The sequence below is a fragment of the Molothrus aeneus genome, chromosome 4 (genome assembly GCF_037042795.1).
Source record: "Molothrus aeneus isolate 106 chromosome 4, BPBGC_Maene_1.0, whole genome shotgun sequence".
Lineage (NCBI taxonomy): Eukaryota > Metazoa > Chordata > Aves > Passeriformes > Icteridae > Molothrus > Molothrus aeneus.
The window spans coordinates 37,465,850-37,486,708 of NC_089649.1; the positions used below are offsets into that span (position 1 = coordinate 37,465,850).

The 20,859-nt window shown below is 35.6% G+C and overlaps 1 protein-coding gene across 2 annotated transcripts in view; it reads right to left on the reverse strand.

The window, feature by feature from the left end:
• Positions 1–20,859, reverse strand: part of GLRA3 (glycine receptor alpha 3) — an 85,924-nt gene that overhangs the window by 10,543 nt on the left and 54,522 nt on the right. For both annotated transcript variants that reach the window (XM_066548296.1, XM_066548295.1), the window contains exons 6-8: positions 17,424–17,561; positions 5,232–5,446; positions 3,525–3,671 (exon numbers count right to left, since the gene is read on the reverse strand). In XM_066548296.1, coding sequence (XP_066404393.1) covers positions 3,525–3,671; positions 5,232–5,446; positions 17,424–17,561 — 500 coding nt within the window. The remainder of the gene's footprint in view (positions 1–3,524; positions 3,672–5,231; positions 5,447–17,423; positions 17,562–20,859) is intronic.

Genomic DNA, 20,859 nt, shown 5'->3' on the forward strand with positions numbered 1-20,859 from the left:
AGTTTTGAGGAATTATATGGACTAATTAGGAGAATTTCCAGGGAAGGTGAATGAGAAAAAAACAAAACAAAACAAAATCCCCAAACCCAATGCAAACTAAAACAAAAAATTTTGTCTACTGGGAATATTTATAGAAAAGACTGAATGGAAATGTGCAAATGGTGACATGAAGGAATGAAGCAATCTGGTTTCTGTGTCTTTTCTAGACAAGCTATGACAGGCCAAAAAAACACATTAGAAAAAAAATCTTTTTAAACAATTGGAATAGATTTCAAGGGACCTTGTGGAATTTTTTTTTTGGCTAGGATGAATTAGGTATGAATGATCTTAACTTAAGTCAGCAAAATGGATCCACTTACCTCCCAAAGACATTGAAATTCAATCATAGAGCTTTTACCTTTTTTACTTGGTAAAAATATTTCTTGCAACAAGCATATCTTACTAATTACAAAGAAAATAAACTTTGGAAATTCTTCAGCTGCCCTACACATACCTGAAATGAAACATTTTTTTGCACTTTTGCAACATGTCAAATCACTAGAAGTTTTGCTGTACCCTTGTAGATAAAATGCCAGTGGCAAAAAAAATAAAATCTGTATTCAACACTTAGACATCACCTGGTAAAAAAAAACTGAGCTTAGGAAAATGTTCCAAGATGGTAAGCATACAGAATGAAAAAGTCTTATAAGTTATCCTATCTGCTTTATTTCTCTAAAAGTTTTGGACATAAATACTGAATACAATATTGTTTTTCTCTTTGCCAAGGAAGACGGAAGCCACTGAAGTTTACATGCAGCCTTTTTACATAAACTCTTTTCACCTCTTGACTTTATGGTCAAATGAACATTTCTTAATACATGGCAGTTTTCAAAGTCAATAAAATCTAATCCCTGAGAGCCAGTGGCTGTTTGACCTAGTCCAAAGGAATAACAAACATACAAAACTTTGTAAGTTTGAGCTCTAGTAACTGACTTTAAAAAAGACAAAAACCAAGTTACTTTGAGTTATGATCCTAGGGCCTGCATTTTATGTTATAAATTGTGGTGAATAAATAATAGCATTTGTGGTAAGGAAGGCAAGTTTTTAACTACAGTTTTCAATCTGTAAGACTCATGTATAATTTGTATAACAGAGGGTTTAGGATGTGATCCAAATTTCTTTTTAAGAGATAAAATCTCCATGCTGTAATGTTTCAAGTCCTATATACATGTTGTGCAAGGAAAGGTTTCATAAAACATTGAGAAAGAGAGAAACAATTAGCTGAGCTGTCTCTAGAGTTTGAGAAGCTGCATTCTCAATGGTTAACTCTGTCCAGGAGCTCTAACTCTACATGGAATTAGAATGAGTCAAAAAACATTTAGTTAAATTAATATTTTCTGAAAAATTACTATTTTCCTAAAATCATAACCTTGTACAAGAACAAAGAATATTGAAGTAAATTTAGACTGAGAAGCTTGTCTCATACATATAGGTGAAACAAGTGAAACATATAGGTACAGGGAGAAGGGAAATCCCTATACCCCCAAATATATTTAATACCCTCACCTGAAGTACATTGTGGAGAAAAACATTGAAATTAACATCTCCATCCTTCAGAATCAAAGCAAAGTACTTGATACTTTATTGTGCACTCCAAAGTCTCTAATTCTAACTCTGCAATTTTATGAGAATTTAGCAGGCAATCTACCTGAAGCTAAAGACTGTCTAGCAAAGTGTAAAATTAAAATAAGGATTTTTAAGTGTGAATTCAAGAATATTATGATCCAGAAAAACACTTAAGCCAATGTGGTTATTCAAGCACAAACCTATTTTCTTTAAAAGTCCTTTTACTCTTAGAAGTCCTTTTTATATTGTGGTTCCTCTTTCACATACCTCTAGGCTGAAATTTAATTGACTGTGATTGCTGAATGAGTGTCTTTGGTGAATTTGGAGTATTACTAAGAGGGAGCTGAAAAGAAATTTGGTTTGATTCTAAAGAAGGAAGATACTTCCTGCCCGTTCGTAATCCTGTGGTCATAATAATTGACCTGCATTTACGAGAGATATCACTGAAGTTGAAACTGGTAAATTTGCTTGAGATCCAGAAGAAACAATAATACATGGTGAGAAAGATGAATGGACTAAAAGTATAGTGACATAATATATCACTTACCACAGCTATGTGATACATAATTCACTTGTGATTTACCTACCCCCATCCAGTAATTCCTGTCTGCCCCACCCCATTCTTCCCATTCCAAACTTTAGGACAGCTTTCAGAGAGCTGCCATATTCCAAGAAAAAACACCTTGTAACAAAAGTGCTGTTTTTTCTGCTACTGTCAGCAGGAAGAAAGAAGCACATTTTTCACGGGATCAAACGCTGAACACAGGTACTTGCAGTCTGAATCATCCTCTAGTCTACAGTACATGAGTTTCTCTGCTCAGCTGAAAAAGTCTGGGACTCACCACACAGGGACAGGCAAATGTATGAAAATGTCATTTTCACCTGACTGTCTGGCCTGCCTTTTATCACTGAGTCTTACTAACAGAGACTGATTAGGTAGGCTTTACAGCAGTGCAGAATTTCTAAGCAAGAGGGAAACTTGTAACATATCTTCTCCTGCTGATGTAAGCAGTAGACTAAGCCTTCAGCAATGAAAAATGGCTGAACTGAATCATTTAGCTATGGTCAGACTTTCATCCACTAGTAATATTCTAGATAGTGACTGATAGTGACAGGCATTACATTGGTGGTGGTGGTGGGGGGGTGTGCTCATTTAATAAGTAGACTGGAAAACTACTTACACTTTGTAAAATCTGAAGAAGGAGTTACACATTGTAAGAAATGTTCCTTATTGCTTAACTACAGATTTCAGAATTCAAACTTGTAACCTCAGCTGTCTGGCTTTCCATGCTGGTAGTGAGTTATTTTACTGGTAGTCTGTTTAGCTCCAGCTCTAATATAAATATTAATAACTATTACTATAATTAAGTTTCTTACCAATAATATGAACAACTAAAACAAAATGACTGGACAGGAGAAAAAAACCCCAAACTTACCAGCATTTTAAAGTAAAATGTTTGTTCTTCTACCAATAATGTTATTTGAATTAGTACTTTGTGTATTAAAAAATATTTGCATGAAACACAGCTGTTAAGGCTTTGAATTGAGTATTAGAATGAAATGGGGAAACAACATTTGTTGAATCTCACAGTAGTAAAAACTGCCTCAAATACCAGTAACTTTCATTCACGGAGGTATAATCTAACTCTTCCAACAGAGTGAAATTCATGCTTGTGCAGATGGCTCCCACATGGCCCGTGCCTCATTTAAATCCCTCTTAATCCCTCTTCCGAGAATTCAAGTTGGATTTATGCAATTCATAGTCCTTGTAGTGACCTTCTGCCTAAAGTGAATTTTATGCTGTGCTGCCATTTTATTTCTATTGCCACTTCAAGCTGCAGTGTGTTGACCAAATTAACCCTGCATCCCGGCACAACTCAGTCAGACCCTTAAAAAGCTGAGAACACTGTTACTTTTACCTTGCTCTTCTTCCTCTTGCGTCGGAAGCGCAGGAGTTCTTTATGCTGCCTCGACACAAAGTTTACAGCTGCATACTCCAGAAGGGCAGAAAACACAAAGAGCAGACACACCGCCATCCAGATGTCAATGGCTTTGACGTATGACACCTATGAGAGGAGACAGGAGAAGCCTGAGCATGGTAAAATGTTCCACAGATGTAAAGTTTAGTACTTCATATGTCAGGAGGAAGTGCATTAATATCTCCATATCCCAGCAATACTTTTATTGAAAAAAACTTTTCATGAATGTTAGACAGTAATAAGAAAAACAATTCAATCTATAAATATAGAGTTTTTGTTTAAAAAATGTATTCTTTTACAAAATGTGTTTAAATCATTAACAGATCCTTATAGTGTATGACATCATGAATGAAATAATCCTCAAACATGTGCTCTTCCTTCATTTGTCCCACTAAGATCTGTGAATGACACTAAGGAACTGAAAAATAGCTTGTAGTGGGACCAGCTGGAATTCCTGTATTAAAATGGATGTGGCTGAAAGCTCCTGGAATAAAAATTAGGTAGAAGAAAGGAGATAGGTAAAGGAGGTAGGTCTGATGAGTTCATTCTTTGCTAATATAGGCACAGGAAATCAAATGTATAGTTTCAAATTAGTCCTGTAGTTTTGTCACAGTGAAAGTACTAAAAATCAGGTACAGGTCAGAGCTCATTGCAATTCCGTATTGTCAAGACCAGATGCAGGACATGATCCGAACCTACTCTGTCTTTGCAGAGTTACAAGAGCTTTTTTATATTAGCAAACAGCTAACTTCAGGCCTCAAAATATGAAAAAATAATCTACAGCTCTCTGTTAGCCTCTTACATTGCTGGTTTTTTGTTTTTAGAGCATTCTGTTTTATCTGTTGATGCTAACTTCAGATACATCTAGCTTCACATATTTGGGACACAAAGCATGCTCAAATCTGTTGGGGTATCTGTTTTACTTAAAAAAAAAGTTAATTTGACAAAAATATCATGTTAAAACTAATACAGAATTGAAATTTGTTTATTTTTATTGTATAAATTTTATTTCTATTAGCTGCAATGGCACATGAAGATGGTCAAGGAGTAAGCCTTAAAATGAAATTGAAAATAAATAAAGCAATTACAACTAAGAAAACAGAAATAAATAATCACAGAAATAAAATATAAGTAATTTTCATTGTGTTGAGAATAACTTTGTGTAATTGTTTGGAGCTGTTAAGGTTCACATTTTTCTACATGTTAATGTAAATGTGTTTGTAACTAGTGAGCTAATTCATAATTTAGGAAGTTTTGAGAGAATTGAGAATCTATGGTGAGAATCTATGGTAAGAATCTATGGCCTTTAGAATTTCAATCATATCTTCTAGCATGTCACCAGATACTGGGATGTGAAAAAGTACCAGCCTGTCAATTGTTAAGCAGGGTTTATATAAAACTGAGTAATGTTTTCATTACTTGTTAAGGTTTATGGAATTAACTAGATACGTGGCTGGCTGTATGGTAGAGACAGGGGAGAAATAGGATATATTTGACTGGAGAATCAAAACACCCCTACGTATTTCAAAATTATTTATCTGGTTTGGGAATGTTGGATGTTAAAATTAAAACACATAAGGTTTAATGAAAGTGTTTGCCAAATAACATTATGATTAATATAATACAAACAAAGGAAATTTAGCCTACCTTTGGAAGAGATGCTCGTGAACCTGAGCTTTGTGTTGTCATGGTCAGTACAGTAGTTATGCCTAAAGCCACTCTGGCTGGAGCTGCATCCATATTGATCCAAAATGACACCCAGGAGAGAATCACGATCAAGAGGCTGGGTATGTACATCTGGATGAGATAGTAACCCATCTGCCTCTCCAGGTGGAACCGGACTTCAATACATGTGAACTTCCCTTTTTACAACAAAGAGGAAATATTAAAGAGAAATATAATGCTTTTACAGTCAACTTCTAGTGAACACTCTTAAAGAATTTATGTTATGTCAAATATATTTGTTCACTAGAAAAAGATTTATGTTTTCAATTACCCACAGTGACTTGTAATAAAGAAAGTCCCCAATATAACAGGAGTACACATTGGAAAGAAAAGGGGCAAAATATCTGAAAAATTAAGACTTCGATAAGGTCTGAAATTCTTATTTTCTTATAAAAACCCCCATTATTCATTTTAACAATAGGAAATTTCCTCTGTAAGATCACACTTTTTTTGTGACTTATGATTTGGAAATATTTCTGTGCGCAAGGAAAATGCTTGCTTCTCCATTGTATAATATCTCTTTTATGCATGGTTCAATTTTAAACTTAATTTTATTTTTATTAAAAATTGGGAAAATATAGTGATATCAGCATGGGCATTAGGGTATCAATAGGAGGATCTGCTAAATCTCTCCCTGTGTCCCCATTCAAACGGTTTCAGCTCATAAGAGAAATTATCAAGATTCAAACACTGACTGAAGACTAGAAAGGCCAGAGATTAGGAAGCTTTAGGAAGGAGATTAAATGACCTGTTTTATCTAGGTACTAAACATTAAGCAACTTTTACTGACTTATTCAAACCAGAAAAAATAATCTATTCGTAGCTCATAAAAATTTCATAAATCCATATTTTTAGATTAGCCAGATTGTTGTGGGGTTCAGTTTTTTTTCCACCCTGCAAGCTGTAGATTATTTCACAGATCTTGATCCAGCCTCATTAGATTTTTTGATTCTGCCCAATGGCCATATCAGTCACATAAGGATGGTGCTGAAGGCAATGCTGTTACTGCAAGTGGTGTATACATAAAACAGTTTCTCACAGCAACAAATACCCATAACTCAAATTTCTTCCTTATTTTGAGTGAAAACTTTTCCTAATTCTAAATTTAATAAGGAAGGCTATATTGTTATATATTTCTTAAGTGTTATGAAGCTCTTTGGTTATGTTTTCCACACATTTTTAATAGATATTCTCCTAATCAATTTCTAGTTGCCAAAATGCCATTCTATACAAATTTTTTCCATATTAATAGAGATTTGATATTTATCAGATTAAAAAAAAATATGTCATGGATTTATAAGCTTATACTATACTAATATATTATGTTTTTTGCTGTGACAATAGTGTTAGGCATACAGAAATGAACTTCAGATAAAGTCAAACAAATATTCTTTATTCTAGGGATATTAAATGCTTTTAAACTTCATTATTTTCATAACAGTTCTTTTAACAGGACACTATTTTTTCCATGATGCCACAATTTTATTCTTCTGAGGCACTAAAAAAAGTTAGAAAGACATTAGCTATGATGTTTAATTTCAAGGTTACATTCTGTATCTCAAGAGTTTTATATCTGCAAGCTCAATTGTTAGTTCCATTCCTAATTGCCAGCATTTTCTGAATCCTATCTACACTCCCAAAATCTGTGTCCTAGATCCTGGCTCAACCATCTGCTACGACAGCTTCATGACTGATTTCTGCCCCAGTCATGGGATGAAATCCTGTCTTAAAAAAGTGAATGGGATTTTGGTGTTTAGTTGAGGAAAGGCCAAGATATTCCCCTACATTTCTCTTCCACGGTCTTCAAAAGGATACCAACGCAATCTAGCGTTTCACTCAGCAGTTCAGTATACCCCACATAACCAGAAGTTCTGCACTGACTGGCCTTTGTTGGAATCATATTCTTCAAACTGGTTCTTACCCTGAGGATTTCTTTTTTTGTGTCATTCATTCTGTTAATTCAGCAGCCTTGGACAGCAGCAGTCTCTGTCTCATACATCACAGAAAGGTGAGGAGGGACAGAAATGCATCAGCCCAATTTAGGTCTAAGCAAAGCCATTTTATTTGGCATCATATCAGTAAGAATTGTTCAGCATGCAATATTTTCTCCTTATAGGGTCCTATAATCTCCTTTCAAATCAAGCTAGGAGCACCAGACTGCATAATATATGCATATGCATATATGAAGTGTCAATAAACAATAGCTACTGTTTGTATGCTGTTTTTTTCCCATCCACAGAAATGTGGGATGAGAGATCTGAGTTTCTTTCCTGAGGACTCCATTTGATTTGAACTATTATAGACCACTCAGCACAAAAATTCTGTGGTCCTAAACAGTGAACAGCAAATAGTATAGTAGTTCTAATATGGATTATTTTCTGTGATTGCAAATTTGACAGATCCAATTGAACTTAGGAAGAAGAGAAGAATAATTGTAAGCAACATACTCCTAAGAAAAATAAAGAGATTTGTAATGAAAGAAGTGCAAATGGCATATATTGTACCACAGGGAAGGAGAGAAAAAGTGGGGTTAATGAAGAGGCCAGAACTAGAACTAAATGATGTGTCAGAGGAATTATACAAAAGCATTTTTTGCTTGGTTTAGTATTTTTGTAAATATACTGGCCAAGGAAAAAAGCCCTCAAAATCTGTAATACCAAGACCAAACAAAAAATTGAAAAAAGAAAAAAAAGAAAGTGAAATCTGTCTCAAAGTAGAAAAATACCATTGTTTAGCTCCACAACATGTGTGATCTAGAGTCCTGCCTTTGTCTTAGACCGAGAGAGTTGATGGGCTTGCCAGGCATACTTCCAATGTTTCCTAGTCAAGCCTACTGTGTTCCTCTCTTCCAGTACAGCACTGAAAAATTAATATATAGCATCTCCTCAGGAAGACTGGTGGCTACCCAGCTACCCTTCTCTGCTCCACCACCGAGTGTTGGAGAAAGGCTGCACATGGCAGTCTCAGCACTTCACTTGCAGCAGTTGCTGGTCTAAGTGTGAAAGAGTTGATGTTAGCCTTTGCCCTTCCTGACTGAAATCAGAACCACCTGCATAAACCTGGCTAATGAAGCTGAGTGAAAAAAGAAAACACTTGCACTAGCAGATGTGAGCTCCAGCCAGCAGAGGCTGTGCTGTTTTTTCCCACCTGAGGCAGCATCCAGCTGTGGGCCTCCTTTCTCTTCCTGTATTCCATTTCAAACTCAAAGCATGTTTTCTGTGGTTTGATCTATTTGACTGGATGCTTGAATGGATCAGAAGAGAGATACCCATAAACTCATCTCAGCTGGAGAGTGAGATAGACAAGCAACTAAGAGCATTGGTCTAGAAATTCATTTGCAGTACATGAAAGGTAAGATCCAGTTTATTTTGATATGCACTGTGAATGTTCCAGAGAGTGCCTAGCAGGAGAACAGGAATCCCTTCTGGTATTGTGGCTTTGCTGAGGCTGAGCAACAAATTAAAATGTGATGGTAGTTTCAGATTAAAGCTAATTATAAGTGTGCACACAATCCATAAAAGGGGTTTTTGTAAAGTAAAGGAAAGAAAAACTATGCAGGGCTTCCCAAAATAAATATTTTTTCTTTAATTGAGGTTACATTGTTTGTAAGTCTAGCCTAACCAGGGATTTAAGTGCATGAAAGGCCCCAAAAGTGCTGACTCGAAGAGCATTGCACCTAGGCATGTGAAGCACATATAGTGGAGTATATGCATGTGATGGTGCATTTTTATCTTTTACCCATATTCTTTGGTAACAACGTTAGAGCTGCTGAACTGGCAAGAATTCCATGCAATGTCCATGCTGAAAACATTAGTGTAGTGGAAAAATAAAATTGTAGTCAGTCTATATGATTTTTCTTTTCCCCAGAAAGCATAAATTGCTTTTCTTTGGAGTCAGTATCTAGATCAAACACTATTTTTGTTGTTTCTTCCATGGCCAACCCAAGAAGAGCATTTTTTTACTGCAGGTCATCTTCACACTACATAGCCTCCTCTGATTGTGGTATGTGCTGTTTAAAAAATGGGCTATGCAGGCAGCAGTATGCTTGTGTCATTAAAAGGTACTGTCAGTAGTGGGGAATGTGCAAGAAAAATCAAACATAAGTTGTAAATTCAAGCCATAAAGAGTCTTCTTTTATTGTTTCATCTGTCACAAACTGTCCCAGAGGTAAAAGTTGGTAGGAGTTAAAAGTATTTGTTTCCTTTTAGCAGCCCTTAAGGTGTCTTTGGGGAAAGATTTTCTTTCTGTACCCCTACAATGTCATAAACATGTTATGATTCCCACGAAGGCTGAGTAGCTGTTTCTGAAGCTATACAGAAAGTTTTAATAACGGAGAACTACTTCAGAATTCTGAGTCAAGGAAATAGTGTGCCTGAGAAATAATTAAGAAAGGAGTAACAATTATTAAATTACTATAAAATTAAAAATTAATAGTATAATAAAATATGAAATGAATAAGCATAAACGAATGAGAAAATAACTAAGCATGTGGAATTCAACTGTTAATCCATGCAGAAGGAAGAGTTATCTGCTGAAGATCCTTGATGCTTTACATAGTAGTAAATGGTAGTCTGACTTTGTAAGTCATTGATAATGCTAATAAATTATTTACTGTGGACTGTCTTATGGATATAGAGAGGACTGTGGCTGAAAGACTATACAGCTTAATGAAATTACATGAATCTATTTACTTAAAATAAGAAACTTATGTTTGGTGAATATAGATGTTTTAAAGCTAAGCAAAATTGAACAGAGTTAAGCAAATCGGAATAAATCTTCATTCTGCAGAATATGTGTCTTGGATCTGGGAAGAAAATTTTTCATATTCTGATTCCAACACATCTGTCAGTATGGATGTAGACTATACAATCCTGATTTTACCAGTGACTGATAGCCAACAAGCAGCCAGTCTAGCAATCAAAATATTGCCAGCTATGGAGATTTGCTAACAGAATCCTGGGGCAATTGAACTATGATGATGTTCTGTCCTGGTTCTGTTCCTTTGCAACAACACTTCATTTTTCCTCTTGAAAAAACAGCTAGAGACAAGGCTTAGCATGAAATTAGAGAAAAAACTGAGAGACAGCAGGCAAGGAGAAGGGGAGAGTAAGACTACTTCAGTGGCTAAGATATGCTCAACCTAAATGGCTAACTTAGATTTACATCTCTTAATACAATAGAGAGCTTATCCTACTTGTCTGTCTTCTGAAAAGCCATTTCTTAAGCACCTCAATTCCTCTATTCCCTATATCCTGACAGAGATCCTAAATTCAAAATGAGTTTGAAAATTGTGTTAGACAGAGGATTTCCTTCTTGGTGTTATTCTAAACCTCTACTGTGTTTAACATGTAAAAACCAGACATGTTTTTAGACATGTAAAAACCAGATTTTGTCACCTTATGTGGAAAAAATAACATATTGTAAAAGCCAGCTGACAGTCTTTTCTCTATAGAGATAAAAGTAATGATAGTTCTTTCTTCTCAAGACAAAAGTTAAAGACTCTTCCTCCAAAATGAAACAATAGGTGTATTCAAGAAATTGATTTTGTATAGATTGATGCAACATGGCTACTGTATCTCACGCCTGTGACTGCTTTCTAAAGTTTAATACCTTGGATTCACAGATTCTTGCTAAATGGTTGTCACTGCCATGCTTTGAGTATTCCTGTCTACTCTCTGTACAAGGACAAATATTTACTCAAAACAAATATCTGTTGCAGGACAAGACACACCGAGGATAGCTCATGACATATAATAGATATTGCAAATATGATCTTACTGCAGGCCATCACAGACCTTCCCTTTGCTGAATTTTTCCAGCCCTTCCTTAATACTGATTCTGGCTTTTGTCTCCTCCTGAGCTGTGTGCTAGCTAGTGGAAAGCCAGTCCTTTAAAGACCTCTGTGTTAAAGGCCCAGACAGATAAAGCTTGATCAGTATTGTCCTGAGACAAAATCATTCATCATGTAATTAATCAACACTTTTATTAAAGGCCCTGCATATACAAACTCTAATGTTTTATCTAGTACACAGGATGGAATTACCCTGGCAAAGGTCACTGCCTTTAGTGAGAGTGTGGCTATTGGCTCCAGCTGTATTCAGACAAAATGGATTGGTGAAAAAAAAGATTTGTTTGAAGTTGTCAGTGTTGAAATTCTGAGGACAATTTTATCTTCTAACTGAAAAAACCTCTTAGTTGAAAATAGACAGTCTTGGGAGAAAATAAACTGTATTGCCATAAGAGGGACCACATAGACCACCAACACTTTCCTTTTGCCTTTTGTTGAGTGTTTTCTTTTTTCTTTGCATCTGCTAAAATTAAGATTGCAATTAACATCCCTTGGCAACAGCATGTTATGTTGCCAAGACTGCAGTCAGAATAGCAGATGATTTTCATAGAGAAGATAAAGGAGAATGATATATATATATAAACTGACTTTTCCGTGAGGCAATACTGTCCCCTTTACTTTCTCTCCTGTTTGAGTCATTATCAGGATCACCACAAGAAAAGCAGTCCACTTGATTTGACCTTTTTCAGTAAAGACATTTCCTTTTTTATTCTTCCAAGAATGTGATACTTTTGTTTGAGACCAACTCTACATTACTTATTATGAAATACAGCTAAATGCTTTCTGTTCCTCTGACTTCCATTGATGAAATTTTTTAAACAAAAAATAAAATTCATAAATTATGTGTATGCAAAGCTCATTTTTTCAAAAGATTTTTACCTATAAAACTGATCGCATATAAGTAAACTTAGCTGAAATAATTTTCATACGTTTCTAAGAAGAAGTCAGGATAATAAAAAAACACTTGGTAAGTGTAGTCTCTAGAAACTTTCCAATTTGCTCTTTAATATAAATTGCAATTTGAATATATTTTGTTGATAAAAGCTGCTTATAAAAGTACTCATGTTTTCATCATCATAAAATAGATAAACCACCATATCTATCTTCATACAGCCTGAAAAGAAATTATGATTTTCCAGTGTCTAACACATAGAACTAGACAAATTTTCATTTACATGGCACTAGTCTATGTATCTAAAGCCAAGATTCACTAAATGACTCTAGAAATGTACTATCATTCAGTCTTTGTTTCAAGTCCCAGTCTGTGGATATCAGCAGTATATTGGGGGAAATCAGTACTGAGGCTGTCACCTGTCTTTGACTACATAGATTCCTGGACAGGAGGGAAGTATCTTTACATAGCTTTTTTTGGAAAAAAATACTGAGGCAGGTGGTAAACTTGACATTGGTGTAAGGCTGATAATGACTGCAGTAAAAGACAGTTGAAAATAAATATGGAAAAGAAAAACTATTTCTTTTTCATCTTGATAAATTTGCATTTGTGGTTCTCATGTCCCTCAGAAAGGAGAACCGAGCTGCATTGAGCAGGACCTTCATAGGCTGGAGAAGCCAGCAGACAAACGCACAGATGGGTGATGAGGATAGAGTAAACCCCTGCCCTGATGCAAGCTGGGGGTGGACTGGCAGCAGGTCTCCCAGGCTTGGGAGCCTGAGAGATATTAAGTTGAACAGAAGTCTCGTGATGTGAAAGACTTGTCATGTGTTGCACTGTGTTAGCTGGGGCAAAGAGGGGAGAAGTATAAACTAAAGAGACATCTAGATGTAATGTTTCCACTTCAGGACAGATGATGAATTTTTATTCAATGAATCTTTCAAGTAGAATGCTCAAATTTTGAGCAGTGCAGGGTTGACAATTGTGGCCTCTTTGCCCTTGAGAAAAATGCCTTGTTGGAGTCAGACAGTGCCATTTTGTGTGCCTAGGCATGGTCACATCCTCAGCCTGCCATAGGCTCTGTTTTACAAAGTGTTTATAATTTCTGCTTTTTCAGTGAAGGAATGAGCAGCTTCAGAGATTTCACACCCATAGACTATCTCCTGGGTAAAAAGTACAAACCTCCTTTTTGGAGAAATGCTCTAGGAAAAAAAAAACCCGAGGGAGTTAAAAAGTCATGTCTTAAAAAGCACTCCTATAGTCTCAGAAAGAGTGGTTTAGGTGTTTGTCAACACAAGCAAGGTTTTAAGTTGTTCTCAGAGTGAGATATTGAAGTTATGTCTTCTTTAATCACTGTCATCCAGCTGGCAGCAAGATGGTTGAAGGTGAGACTTAGAAGGATCACAATCTACAGGTGTTAAGCACCTTTTTTGATGATGGGGGAACAAATGGGATCATGAGAAAGAATTGTGTTTGGGATGTGCATATTAGGAAGTCAGATGGGAAGCATGGAGCTAGGGAAACATGCTGCTCATCAAGATTGCAATTATCAGAAATGGTTATACACAGAATCTATCAGATCTGGTGCTGAGTGCAGCTATGATAGCTCTGCTGTTTCCAGGACCACTACACCCATTCTTTGATGCAAAAGGCATTATTAGACCTATGCCAGTTCTGAGCAGCATCACTCCAATGTGGGTGCAAAGCATTATCCATGATGCAGGAGTAAAGCCAAGACTCATTTATGCCTGTTAGCCAATGCCATTATGTATCTATTCATGCTAATGTATATTGGGCTTTCTGCAGCTGTGTTTGAAATAACATTTAGGTGTTGCATAACAGCCCAGGGAAGAAATTAATGTCACATAGGAATGTGGCAAAGCAAGACTATCCTTGTAATGTAAATGGTTCATGTGTGATTTTTCTGGTTGTTATGATTCTACTTCACTTTCCAAATTGGTCACTATGGATATGTCTGTGGATGCAAAACATGAAAATTGTCAGAAATATTGCTGTGTCACTTCAGAACACAAGATTTGATGAACCATTTTGCTGTACTGTTGCTGAAACTGGTATGTCTCTGTATCTAGACATATATTTAGTTTATTTTTTGAACTCTGGTTACAGTGAACCATTTTCAATTGAGCATGAAACACTGATGAGACATACACTGATGAATTTCCACATACTGTCCTGAAGCTTCATGCTAATTTGCTTCACAGGGAGAATTTTGGGATTTTTTCAGTTTTAAATGATGTCTCAGAAGAGCTTTCCATTCTGTGTTGTTACTAAATTTAATTTGAAAACTCTTCTTTGGTCACTTACTGCATACCAGCTGCAGTTGCTTAGCTTTATTGTAAGAATTCATTTTATCTAATCTGTCATAGGCCAGAGAAACAGACTTCACATCATGTTTTAAAAATTGCTTTTTGTAAATTTTGGTTCTTGTGGAGTACCCTAAGGTCATATCTGCCTGCAGTATCTCATTGCAAAAGCCTTAAGAAAGCACAGTATGGGTCATGTATCCAAGTAACATAGTGAAAATAGTTGTTGTATTTTAATATAATGTTTACGGGGTTTTAGCCTACAAATGTTAATAATAATGGTTTTAACAAAGAAATGAAAGGAATTCTTATTCTCCTAGAAACCAAACTTTGCTAATCTGATTAAATTTGCTTCATACTGAAGATTTGAATAAAAAAATCATACTTTGGACAAAATACTGTTATCTCAAAGAGGAGACTCTCACAATAAATGTAGTCCTTTTTGGGTAAAACCACCTTTTCTTTCTGATTTGCCCTGACAAAGTTCTGTACCTGTAATTTTGGTGCTGTAACTGAGAGCAGGCCACTCAGCTGCTTCCTCTGGTGAGGACATACCTTTCCACCTGCTGCTCAGCATCAGCATCGTATTTTTTCCCCCTGCCCATCACAGGCAGGTCCCACAGCTGTGCAATTGCTTTATCTTTTGCTGATGTCTTTTAACATTCCCATCCTCTAACTGCATCCAGGCTTCCAAGGTTTCTGTGTTATCAAATGCCTTGATTTTTTTGTGGACAAGTTAAATGTTCAAATTACTTTCTCAGTACAGGCATGATCTTCATCTTTCCAGGCCTGTGGGTTGCACTCACATCTTAGAACATGTTTGGCCACAGAAATGCAGTTTGGCCAAAGCAATACAGAATACAACAGGCTGCTGATTGGCCACCCTGTCCTCTGGACTTATTGCAGTAAACCCCTCCTCTCCTAAATATGACAGAATTGCAGACACAAGCACACTTGTAGCTACATCTTCAGAACCATGAGGCCTCATATGCAGTTAAAAACATCTGTTGCTCCTGCTTCTCCACTCAGCTTAGGGCCACAGTGAAAAAACAGTACATATAAGTTGAACCCATATAACCTAACATAAAGTACCTAGGCATGGCATATTTTCCTACTTTTCCTTAGATAAAAATTGATACCAAGTTAAATAGGCTTGAAACAGAGGTTGTGAAGAAAAACGTAGTGCCTTCAAAATATTGAAAAAATGAAATTTTAGTCAAGATCACAAGGTTTAAACTCAGATGATTATAATGTAAGTTCTCAGACAAATGAGTAAGAGTACAACTCAGCTTTGGATGGAGAGTTTGGAAATCGCTAGAAATTCTGAGATTTGAAACCAAGTTTCCATTCAGTATGGGGTTAAGCATCATAGTAATGTCTTAATTTCTCAGAGATTTTTGATGCAGCATGTTATGCAAAAGAACTTGAGAAAAAAGAGAAGAATACTGTATACCATGATTTCTCATTAGTTAATACCATATACAGGGTATAGAATGCAATTACAGACACTCATTAAAATGGCACAAAAGCAGGAGAATCCTAAAGAGAAAGGCTAAGTTGCCTGTATATCTCAAAGGAGACTAGAAATAATGAAAATGAAACCTTCTTATTTGTCATAAGGATTATGGTAGAAAGGAAAAAAGGAATTTCTATCTTATCATTAACAAAGAAATGTCTGGGTGAAAAAATTACTCTGCTATAGGATATGTATCACAAATTTTAGAAGGTTTTCAAGGATCATCCAGATATTAGTATTTGTATAAAAAAAGTGCATATTAAGTATTTCCAATTTATTCTAGAGAACACTTCAAAATATCTCTATCAGTATCTTCCTCCTCTAAATGGAAATTGAGAGAACCTTCCTTTCTCTTAGGGCAGCACTGCAGTTGTGATAAAACTCAGTGCTGGAAAGCACTCCTCCTTAATTTTGATCATAGCAGGACATTCCTTACAGACACCACTTATTCAATTTTTCTCTCCCTGACATTTCAGCAGAATCCATATGAATCATTCTAATCTTAAATTTTAAGACATGTTTAATCATACTGGGGAGTAAAAATTAAAAGATATATGGATTAGAATGGAAGAGTTTTAGCTTGTTTTTTTTTAAGAGAATACACCAACTGTGCATTCTTAGGCTTTGCTCTTCAGGATTATTGTGCTTGTGATTGTTCAGTAATTAAAATAGTTTTTCACAATTAAAACTAAAACCATAATAACTGTATTATTTATGTTAATCCCCTCCTTTTTTCAAATAATCCCAGAGATGAGCTAAATATCTCAGTTCAACAAAGGCCTCAATTCAGTTTTATAGAATAGCTTGAGTTGATAGACCCTAAAGATCACCTAGCTCCAACTCCCCTGCCATGGGCAGGGACACCTTTCACTAGATCAGGTTGCTCAGAGCCCCATCCAACCTGGCCTTGAACACTTTCAGGGATGGGGCAGCCACAACTTCGCTGGGCACCCTGTGCCAGTGCCTCACCACCCCCATAATAAAGAATTCCTTCCTGATATCAACACCTACTCTCTTTCAGTTTGAATCCATTCACCCTTGTCCTGTCACTGCATGCTCATGAATAGTTTGTACATCTGGCCATTGCACACCAAGAATCCTTTCAGCTCATTCCCTTGCTGTATGAACTAGGGCAGGGATAACTTGGCTTGGCAGCCCTGTGTCCCTTTTTCCTGACTGAGCCAGGCTATGATTAGTGCACTGCATGTGGACCTCTGGATTTCAGTAGTTCTTCAGATCCCACATTGTAAATATGGTCACGGCACCTACTGAAAAAGTAAAGCCCCTGACTAAACAGTTTCTGAATTATTTCAACTCTGTATTTTCTTAAGGTACCTAAAATTAAAGTTTGTTCAGTCTTCAGTCTTCTTTTAGTTTGTTTGCCAGTTATTAAAGCTGCATTACCTTGCACAAAGCACCAGTATATTTTAACCCTCTTCTGAATTCTGTGAGAATATTTAAAATCTACCCCAACTGTGACATTTATTATAACAAAAAATGTTAAATATCTTTTCAGTTGTAATCACTTTATTACCTGTGTTGTAATGCTTGGTGCAGTAACATAAATCCTTTTCTTCTTTCAGCAGAAACTGTGGCAGAGTGAGACCTTCTGCTACTTGAACCGCTCCCTTTTCTTGCCACTCAAAAATGAGATCATTCATTGTGTATCCAACTAAAACAAAGAAAAAACCCAAATTAAGTCTGCTGCAAGCTTTGAAAAGCAGTAACATATCAAATTAAAATATTTTAATAAATGTTATACAAAGGAAGTAATACAGAGGGTCTGCTTGTACCTGTTGATCACAAATTTTTATCTGCCATTTTATACCACATTGAATTGGAAGAGACAAAACAGATGTCTTATGAAACTCTTTTAAATACTTATAATTATATGGTCTATTAATGGATTCAACAAAAGCATTTAAATTCGCTAAACATCCAAATAACTTTGGTGCTTGGGAACATCTTTTTCTCCTCAACCCATGAAGGATAAAATAGACACTCAGATCTCTTCCTCCTTGAGGTGAAATGTGGATTGTCAAAGTTATGCTTATGGATTTATGTCAATTTGAATGGTTAAGTGCAAATTGTTCAAAGACAACGATGAATTCAAAATTCTGCAGTAGTATTAGTTGAATTGAAAAACTGCTGTTCTCCCAAACTGGAACAAGGCATGGAAAAGCAATTGATTATAATCTCATATTAACTGACTGTGACATATAATGATATTAAGCACTCAGTTTTAATATTCAGACTCCTGCACTTATCCATGCCTCATGCATGTGTATAAGATTAGCTATAACAGCAAAAGACTAATACTAATCAAGGCCCAGACTTTGCAACAGACCAGTACTTTTTCTTTCTATTTCCCTATCTCAGATAAATGTTTGCATAGGATATCATTGGGGAAAATATTCCTATTTCTTCTGAATATGTGATCTGTTAACTTTCCCAGGCATTTAATTCTAATTTTCTTTCTAAATAAATTTTATCTGGTTATTACAACTGAAAAAAAAAAGCTTCATATTTTCATTCAAGTTTAAGCCACATATATTAGAAGGAACCAGAAGGTAAAAGGAGAATTTTTTCCTCTGATTTATATAGCTTTCAGCTTCATTGCAATATTTCCTTTATGCTTTCATCCAATACTAATAAGCTGTTGAGAACCAGAAATTATTTTAACCTTCAGTAACAAATTATTGTTTAAAGTATATTGTTCAGAACCTTCTCAGAGTAACTGTCTGGACAAAATTACTGACATTTTGAGTTTCAGCAAAAAATGAACCTTTTTACTGTGTGGGCACAAATCTTACTCGATTATATTCAATGACTTGTTACTCTTTGAATACACCTATAAATGGCATTCAGTGACCTCATCTGCTGACCTGAAAACTGAGATAATTTCATCATTTCTGATCTATGTTGAATGAAACTAGGAGCTAAGAATTAGTGTTGATAAATGAAAAAAATTATTTCAACACTTGTTCTTCCTTCTAAGTTCTTGATGTTTCTTTTGGGGAGAACCTTTATAGAGTGTATTCACAGGAACTCAGGCTGAATGTTGATTTACTTGGCACTTTTTTTGAGGCTGGATAAATATGATAAAAATGAGACCACCATATCTTTTTAAACAAGTAATTAAGATCAGACATTGCTCAAGCCACTACAAGCATATATCAATAAAATACTTGCTTTTTTTATCAATTGCATAATATTCCATAAACACAGTTAAAATTCACTATTAAATGCCATAAACTGTGAAAAATCAGAAGTATATATCTTATCAAACTTTTCATGATTTCAGACAAAAAGCAGTTGTGTGTAAAGCAGATTACCACTTGAAGCATGTAGATTATGGCCAGAAGTGATATTCCCTGAGTAAAACCCATTGAACTGGCAAGAAACAACTGCAGTGTCAAAATTTGTTTCTCTAAATCAGGTTCATTCATCTCTAATGCATGCTTTTAATTTTGATTTTCTACTCTGCCCACTAATTCTTCTATAATGCAATATAGTACAAATAATAACAGCATATTCAAAATGCTGCTGTAGTAATTAGTTTTTGTCATGTTTACATTTTAAATGCCCAAATACAGTGTTGGCATTCAAAAATGTAACTTCAGTTTTGTAACTCAAGGTCAGAGGCATAAATTAAAAGTATCTTAAAATATAGAGAACTTAATGGAGATGTGCGCTTCTGTTATACCAATTAAATTTAAAATAGTATAATGTTTCCACTAGTATGTTAAATTAAATCAGCTTGAATGAAATCAAAAGAAAATGTATTTTTTCAATTAATTTTATGAAGAGGACCTGCTACATAGTACACTGCTTAACACTCAGAATGCTCACTGTGTGCATTGTGCATAAGGGGAAAAAGACATTTTTATAGAAATCACTCCTTAAAACAACCAGTGGTTACCACAGTGTAGTATTTATACTATTAGAGTTTAGGTATGTGGTGTTATGTATGCAATGAGCCTAAAATACAGTCCCCTGGGAAGCTAATTTTGGGACCTCTGCTGATTAATTGTAATAACTGTCCCTGTCCTGTTCTAGAAATACTAAACCTGAAGTCCACCTGAGCTTTTGATTCTTGCATACTTGCTACCTGATTAACAAATGTGCATTATCTTTAAAACAATTAAAAAAAATGCCATTCAGTAACATAAATTTAACTAAAAGTCTAAATGCCTGTTGCTGATACTGGTCTGCTTTTGAAGATTAGAAATACACTGTTTGTATTTTCCAAATGGTCTATGAGATAAAAAATATGAGAAGTTGATAACCATTTCATGATTATCACTGTGCAAATGGAGCAGTAAAGTGTGTCTTGAAATATGAAGGCTTTATTCTGAATGGATGCGTGGCTACCTGTAGGAACTTGTAGGAACTGCACTGAAATATGTAGCAGTCATAAAGAGCAAGAGATTTCTCTTTAGGGCCTATAAGGGATTAACTGCAACCCAGCATGATATTTAGCCTCTCATTAAACCAGAATCTTTTTTTTTTGACTATGAGGTTGTATTGGTGACTTCTATGAATTGCTACCAGATATTTTTATTACCAGTGGCTGGGAAGTACAGTGTTACATAGGGAATTCTGAGTGGATAAATTTTATTGTTGAGAAAAGGACAGTCAGTCACTAGCCTAGGTAGGATATGAGGGTGCAGCTCACTAGTGCAAAAAGTGAAATTGTTATTCTACATGAAGTGCTGAAAACAATGGAGGCTATAATCTAGCATGGTCTTCAGGACCAGCCCAACCTAAACTAAATCAAGTGGACTAATAAAGGTTTCTGTCACTGAAACACAGTGCACTAGGGTTTGGGTTTGCAGGGCATGAAAGTATGAAGACTGGGAAGGGAAGAAAAGTTGTTAAATTGTGTTTTAAAGGACAAACACCAGCTTTTGTGGCTGAAGAGGAGAGCAGTTAGCAATGTATTTCATTTTGTCTGGCTACTGTGCAGT